Source organism: Chelonoidis abingdonii, chromosome 1, assembly GCF_003597395.2.
Source record: "Chelonoidis abingdonii isolate Lonesome George chromosome 1, CheloAbing_2.0, whole genome shotgun sequence".
NCBI lineage: Eukaryota > Metazoa > Chordata > Testudines > Testudinidae > Chelonoidis > Chelonoidis abingdonii.
Window position 1 is genome coordinate 373,257,583 of NC_133769.1, and position 7,965 is coordinate 373,265,547.

The 7,965-nt window shown below is 61.7% G+C and overlaps 1 protein-coding gene across 1 annotated transcript in view; it reads right to left on the reverse strand.

Annotated features, from left to right (window-relative positions):
- LOC116821771 (amyloid beta precursor protein binding family B member 1) overlaps positions 1 to 7,965 on the reverse strand; it is a 37,008-nt gene that overhangs the window by 6,222 nt on the left and 22,821 nt on the right. The window contains 4 exon segments of the mRNA XM_075069210.1: positions 2,779 to 2,794; positions 5,403 to 5,484; positions 5,640 to 5,751; positions 6,775 to 6,889. Of these exon segments, the coding sequence (XP_074925311.1) occupies positions 2,779 to 2,794; positions 5,403 to 5,484; positions 5,640 to 5,751; positions 6,775 to 6,889 (325 nt within the window).

Below are 7,965 nucleotides of genomic sequence, written 5' to 3' on the forward strand. Positions count from 1 at the left end.
CCAGTTTCCTGATTGGTCCTCTGGTCAGGTGTTTGGTTCCCTTTGTTAACCCTTTACAGGTAAAAGAAACATTAACCCTTAGCTATCTATTTATGACAGAGCCCAGGAAGCGCTTTAGGAAGATATGCAAATATCCCTTCTGGATGCTTGGTGTTTAGGAATATAATGCAGGCTATCATCAGTAGCAGTATTACCAGAGTGCCTGGGAGCCTCAGCCGTGGGCCAGGCCTCCATTGTGCTAGGCGCAGTATATTTGCAGTATTATGGTAGTTCCCTGGTGCACCAGTCATGTGCTAGGTGCTGTATATTTTTATTGCTCTTAGGCAGAAGTGGATTAAGGTCTCCTGGGGCTCTGGGGCAGAGCAAGTGGGGGGGGGAACCCCAGTGCCGGAACTGTGGTCCCGCCCCACCCCTTCTGCCTGTGGTCCCACCTCCATTCCGCTCCTTCCGCCTGGGGCCCTGCCCCCTTTCCACCTATGACCCTGCCCCATTCCACCCTTTCCCTGTCGCCCCCCTGGCTTGCTCCCCTTTCCCCATGACCCCAAGACCAGACAAACTCTTTGCCGGGGCTGCAGCGGAGAGCAAGAGCTCCTCCAGTCCTGGGACCATGGTGGGGGGAGATTTTTCCGGGGCCTCCAAATTGGCCAGGGCCCATTGACCCATGCACTAATCTGCCACTGGTCTTAGGTGTATTACGGTAGTTCCTAGGTGCCCCAGTCGTGAACCAGGACCCCATTGGGCCAGGCACTGCACAAACACAGACCCAAAAGCCAGTTCCTGCCCCGAAATGCTTACAGTCGAAGTATGAGACCCGAGACAGCAGACAGGCCAACATGGGGTGGACAGAGGAACAATGCGAGGCTGTTGGTCTGGACGGTGGCAGTGATCTCTGCATGCCAGCAACCAAACCGTTCCCAAGGTTTCTGTGGGCCCCATGGCACCAGCAAGTTTTTGGCGGAAGTTTCCAGAACACCTCCCGGGCGTGAGGTTGAAAGCCAGGGCCTGATCCAACACGGCTTTGTCCTTTGGAAAGCCATAAAGCAACGAGGGGTTTAGGGAAAGTGTGTGTTTCCCCCTCGTGTTATTCGAAGGTCAGAACGAGGCATGCTGGACGAGTGCATCAGTATGTTTCAGCCCATGAAAGCAAATGTGGTGAATAGCTTGGGATCTGAACGGCCCCCAAATGATACTTGTTCTTTGTTAAACCTGGAGGAAAGAGGTGTCACAGACTCAGGGAATCCAGTCTGCTCTGGCATTGATGGCAATGGCAGATGTCGCTGCTTAATTTGAACCTAAGAACGGCCATGCTGGGTCAGACCAATGGTCCGTCTAGCCCAGTATCCTGTCTTCTGACAGTGACCAATGCCAGGTGCGTCACAGGGAGTGAATGGAACAGGGCAATTTATCAATTGATTCATCTGCTGTCATCCAGTCTGAGCTTCTAGCCGTCAGAGATTTAGGGTCACTAAGAGCACGGGGTGGGGTCCCTGACCATCTTGGCTAACAGCCATGGATGGGACTATCCTCCACGAATGACAGAGCTGGGCTGGCAGGATCTGTAGCGTAAACGTGGCCTGACTCCAATGGTGTGAAGAAGGTGTCTGCCATGGGGTGGGAGAGGGAGTTCTGTTGCTTATTTTCCTAACCCCTCTGACCCTGGGTCTTTCAGGGATTAGCCAGAGCATTTCATTAGCCTTCTGTAACGGAGGTGTCCCTTTCTGATAGGGGCGGGGAGCACCCGTCAAAAAATGAACTTTGACTTCCAAGCCTGGCTGAAATATTTCCTTTTTTCTGCTTAAACATGGACACGGCCAAGAGACAGTCTGCTCAAGTTGTCAAATGTTTTCTGTGCCATTGAAGGAAGCTAAAGTGCTTAACCCCCTCCCCCTTTCTCCCTCAATCTCCCCCCTCCCACTGCCTCGCCTCGCCTGGCACCGAGGATGGCAGCTCTGGGAATTGCACCAACTACTCATGCGAATCTGATGCCAATCTTCACTAGGTTGGGGCTGGCCAGGTGCAAAGGGGGCTGTCAGGATGTGTCTGAGGGTTATCCAGGGCTAGAACGGCAGAAGAGTTCTGGGACGGGATGTAAAACCTCATGATTCAGGACTTAAAGTGATCTCAAGTTATTAAGGGTTGGGGGGGCGCAACTACCCCATATCTGCCCACTGCAGGAAGTTCTTGCTCCTTCCTCTGAAGCAGCTGGACCCTGGCCAGTGTCAGAGGTGGCATCCTGGACTAGATGGACCTGAGTCTGATCTTGTCTGCCTAGCCGCTGGCGGCGGTAGGGCGGGTCTCACCCTGCAGTGTGGGTGGACGCTGCACGTCACCCGGGGTACAGTGGAATGGGTGGGGGGGATTTTTCACCCTGCCCGCGTGGGCCATGACGCTCCACGCGGCGGCGCGCACAATGGAGGGGTGGGGGTGTCTCGCCTGCGCGTGGTGATTACTGAGTGGGCAGCTGACGGAAGTGGGGGCTCTCCATACAGTCAACCACGCTGCATGTGGGTGACCGGCCCTCGACGCGTCAGCGCCAGGGAGGGTGGGGGAGGTCGCCTCATTTCTCCTCTACACGAACCTGCAATGCTGGGTACGCTGGAGGAGCAAGCCCGAGGCTAACGTCGTTGTAAGAGGTCGCGCGAGACCGGGTTCTCACCTAGTGCACTGTGGGTGACCGCTGAGCCACGGGAGGAGGCACGAGGTGGAAGGGTCTCGACATAGCACGCTGGGTGATGACTCCGAGCAGCTCAGGCCGCGGGAGGCGCTGGGGGTCCTCACCTGCGCGTGGGTGATGCTGCACGGCGGGGCGGGGGAGAGGGCTGGGGGGCGCGGGTGCTGACTCTCCACCCTCGTCCCACCATCCAGGTGCATGCCGGAAGTGCGCGGGTGCAACCGCACCGGAGGCAGAGTGGGAGGCACCCTGGCGGGGCTTCACCCCTTCCCCCGCCACGCTCTGCGTCACGCCGGCGTGGGTGATGGCTGAGCGGGGTGGGGAGGGGCGGGGTCTCACCTGCACATCACCACGGTGATCGAAGCGGGGCGGGGCGAGGGGCTGGGGGTCTCACCTGCGGTGGGTGAGCGCTGAGTTGTGGCGGGGGAGGGCGATGGGGGTCGTTACCGTATGCAGGATGCGGGTGACGCTGCAGCACCAGGGCGCGGCGGAGCGGTCCTGGGCCGGCTCTCACGTCGCCGCCGTTTAGGCTGGTCAAATGCCCTGAGCATGGGCGGGGGAGGCGAGCCTGCGGGTCCATTCCGCGCTGCAAGGTTGAGTGAAGCCTGCACCCCAGCTGAGCCAGCGGCACTCGTCGAGGCCGCGTCCGCGTGTCCTCACCTGCTACTATAGAGGTCAAAAACGCCTCGAAGCAGGATGCGAAGGAGGGGCTGGGCGCTCAGTCAGTCCTGGTGAACACTCGGTGACCGCTGGGCGCTGGGCGAGGACACAGGGTCGCCGCAGAGCGACTAGCGCACATAAGGTGACTTGGCATAAGCGAAGCGGTGCGGGAGTGGAGGAGGTCGGCTGCTAGTCGCCACACAACTGCATTCCGGTTGGTTGTGCCTCTGACGCGTGCAGCCCACGCGGAGGCACAGCGTGTGTCGGACGGGCTGTCTCCAACCTGCGCGGGTGGGTGATGCTGCGCCGTCGAGGTCGGCCGGGTTGAGGGGCCTGGCGGTCTCTACACATGTGGATTGGCGTCGACGTGCTGACAGCGGTGCGGCGCGGAGCACAGCGCGGTCTGCTGACCCCCAGCTCCGACGCGCGCGTCTGCGCGCCTTCAAGCTACCTTGCAATCACAGTGCGGAGCGCCTGACGGCGGGCGCCGAGTGGAGGAGCCCAAGGTCTTTCACCTCGCCGCTTGACTCTTACGCTGGGAGTATGGGCGGAGGTACGTTCGTCGTAGGCCGTTGCTCCACTTGGATACCTGCACTAGGTGATGGGCGAGCGGCAGTGGATTGGGTGGCGGGAGTCTCACCTGCATGTGGTGACGCTGAGCTAGGGCAGGGGAGGGTGGGGGGTCTCACCTGCCATCAGATGATGCTGACTCTGGGGCAGGGGAGCGGGCTGGGGTCTCACCTGTGTGTTGGTGACGGTGGAGCGGGGCAGGAGGAATGTGCATACTGAGCCATGCGCAGGTGGCGCTTATGCTAGGACGGTGGATGGGTGGGGAGGAAGATCTACACCCATGGCGCCCAGGCTAAGGTCGAAGCTGCGGATGAACAAACCTGCTGAGCCAGGGTTTGGGGGCGTGGGGCGCGGGCAACTAGGGGGGTCTCACTTCGAGCCATATGGAGCTGCATGGCGACACAGGAGCCTGGGCGGGGGAGGGGTCCTCCTCGACGCGTGGTGCTCAACACCTCTGCGTGGCTGCCCAGCCGGGTGGAGGTAAGGACCCCAGCATCGTGTCATCAGTGTGTGGTGAGTGCGGTGGGAGTGGGGTTCACGGGCACTCTGCTGTGGTGGATGTCACGCGGCCTGACACAGGGCAGGGGAGGGATAGCGTGGGAGCTTGCGTGTGGGTGAGCTGAGCTTGCACGGGCAGTGGAGGGAGTGCGAGCGCGTGTGACGGCGGGAGGGGCTGGGGTCTCACCTGCATGTGTGAAACTGAGCAGAGCAGGCAGGGGGCGTCGCCAACTGCACCATAGGGGTGATTGGTCGGGTACTTGGGGGGGAGGTTCACGAGGGCACCTGACGCGCTGCGGCGATCTATCCTGTGTGAGTGCACGGTGACGGGCTGAGACTCGGGGTGGGGTGGGTGTCTCACCCTCGCGCGTGGTTCAAGTGCTGAGCCAGGGGAAAGGGGGGGGGTTCTCACAACTTGATCATGTGGGTGTCACTGGCTGGCCAGGCGGGCATATACGCAGAGGGTGTCGCGAGGGGAACGCATTGCGCTATCCGCGGCCGGGTGGGTTGGGTCGATGCTACGAACAGCGGACACGCGGTGCGGGTGCGCGGAATGGGCAGGGGTGCTCATCCTATGCGTGTTTGGGTGGTGACGCTGGAGCGGTTCCAGGAAGGGCCGGGAGGCGACAGCCCCTTCTCGGGGGTCCAGATGCCAGCGCTGGCTTTCGCACGTGCGGCGTTGGTCGTCCGCTGTACCCCGTGGGCGGGGGCCACGCTGGACGATGGCTAAGGGCGCTCCAGATATGTACCCAGGCTGGGGGCCCCGCCACGTGGCTCGAACCAGTCGCTTGCGTTGCACTCCACGTCCACTGCTAGGGGAAGGTGTGCACAGCCACGAGCACAGCTCCTCGATGCAGGAGACGCGTTTCACCGAACGGCCCTCCAACGCGTGAGCCTAGTGGGTTCGTGCTGCAGCCTTTATGCACGGGCCTGCTCCCCCCGGCGCCCGCCACCAGCCATGAACCCCTTGTGCACAGGAGCCCCCCCACCCCCACGGGCGTACCCAGGCCGGGCGACGGGCACGCTGCCCAGGTAGGACACCTGGAACTCTGCCACGAGCTCGGTCCGGGGAGCCGGGAACTCCACTGCGGAGAGAGACGGGGGTCAGTCTGCGTGGGCAAAGCCGCCAGCCCCCCCAACCCCCCGCCAGCCCGGCCCCCAGCCCCCACTGCCTGGCCCCCCCAGTTCTTCTGCCCAGCCCAGCCCCACCCTGCCCCACTTCCCGCCCAGCCCACCCCACCCTGCCATGAGGCCCCATGCCCCGCTACCTTGGAAGGAATCTCCACCATCCCGGCCTGCTCCAGCACCAGGCCACTCACGAGTGCCCGGCTGCTCTGTCGCTGCTCCAGCATCTAGGGGAGCCGGGGTCACAGAGTGTCCAGCTGAAGCGCCCGTCCCCCAGCATCATGCCCGTCCCCACCCCAGCACCGTGCCCGCCCCTGGCACCACACCCGGCCCCCTGCCACTGTGCCTGGCACCCTTGGCACCATCCCAGACCCCTGGCACTGTGCCCAGCCGCTCCAGCACCGCACGTGGCCTCCTGTACCGTGCCCGCCCCCCCCAGCACACGACACTGCCACCCCCCCCCAAGCACCATGCCCGGCCCCCCCGGCACCGTGCCCAGCACTCCCCCGGCACTGCGCTTGGCACCCCCAGGCACATCGGCCCCGCTGGCACCGCGCCTGCCCGCCCAGGCACCATTCCTGGCACCCAGGCACCGCACGACATGAACTGGGACTGTTCTTACTGTGGCCTGTGAATGCTCAGTGCACCTGAGTGCAGATGGCCTGCAGGGTAGTGGCGATGGGGGGGAGGTTGGGAGGGTTCGAGGGGGCCCGGGGAGGTTGGGGGGTCTCACCTGAGTGCAGACGGCCTGCAGGGTAGTGGCGATGGGGGGGGAGGTTGGGAGGGTTGGGGCGCCCCGGGGAGGTTGGGGGGTCTCACCTGGGAACAGACGGCCTGCAGGCTGGTGGCAATGGGGGAGTGGCTGGGGGGGTTCGGTGAGGCCTGAAGAGGTTGGGGTGTCTCACCTGTGAGCAGACAGCCTGCAGGCTGGTGGCAATGGGGGGGAGGTTGGGGGAGTTCGGTGGGGCCTGTGGAGGTTGGGGGGTCTCACCTGGGAGCAGACAGCCTGCAGGCTGGTGGTGATGGGGGAGGAGGTTCAGGGGAGGTTCAGGGGGCTCAGGGAGGTTGGGGAGTCTCACCTGGGAGCAGACGGCCTGCAGGCTGGTGGCAATGGAGGGGAGGTCGGGGGGTTTGGCGGGGCCCGGGGAGGTTGGGGGATCTCACTTGGGAGCAGACGGCCTGCAGGCTGGTGGCAATGCACTGGAGGTCAGAGGGGTTTGGCGGGGCCCGGGGAGGTTGGGGGATCTCACTTGGGAGCAGACGGCCTGCAGGCTGGTGGCAATGCACTTGGCTGGTGTCTCACACCGGAAGACGTGGCATTTCAGCATCTGTGTCAGTGGGTCCCGGGCCACGTAGGCAAAGTCCCTGTGGGTGAGACCCCAAATGTCAGAGCCCCCTGCTGAGCCCTCAACCTGAGCAGGGGGGTGATGTTCTGGAGGTCATGACCTCTGACTCTGCCTGCCAAACTGAGACCTGCAGCATCTTCCCACCAACCCATCTGGGGGGAGGGGGTCCAGGCTCCCCCCCTGCCCTGGGCTCGACACTGGCCAGATCCCAGCCAGCCAGGGTCCAGATGAGACAGAGGTGTTGGCTGAGATGTGCAACGAGTCTGGAGCCAGTTTCCCCTCACCAAGGTGGCCCCCCATGGGGATGGCAGCGGGGTGCAGAGCCCAGTGTCCCCCGGCAGGGTGCAGAGCCCAGCATCCCCCAGCGGTGGGGTTGACGTAGTGGGGATTTTCCCTTGTTATGCTGTATGTGAGTGTGATGCTCTGTACCTCGGGGGAACCCCCTGTAGCCCCATGTTCATCTCTGTAAAATGATTGAGTGGGATCCAATGCAAAGTTTGTCATGTCGGGTGTCTGAGCACTGTTGTTATACTGATGTTAGAGGTTGTAATTTCATGTCTATAGTTATGAGACTGAATATGTGTCCTTGTGGCTTAAAACAGGCCCAAGCAAAGACCCTCCAGGGGCAGAGGGGCAGTTCACCCCTCATCAGGGCATGTATGGGACAAACCCAGCCCAGCCTCACAGGAACAAAGGACACTGGCCTAGACAGCAACAAAGAGTCTGTTGGACTCTCGAGTGAGTCACCCCCCTTCCCTTGGTCAGTTCTATTGTCCTTCCCTTACCACCTTCATCTACAGACACCACCACCCAGTGACTGAAGCGCTGAGCCAAGGGGAGATCCTGGCTGAAGGGCAACCAGCCAACCTGTGGTGAGACGCATGGAAGTTTGTGAAAGTGTTAAGAGCAGCTTAGAATGCTGTGACGTTATTAATATAAACTGGGACCGTATAGAACATGGGTTGCAACCAAGGTCCTGTAGTGGCACCAAATCCTATGTAAAGGGGGTCATATAAGGTGTCTAAGACCAGGTTACGGGTTACTGGTTATGATTATGCTGTCTGTGTGTCTGTATCATTTTTGTAGTTGAAGTTA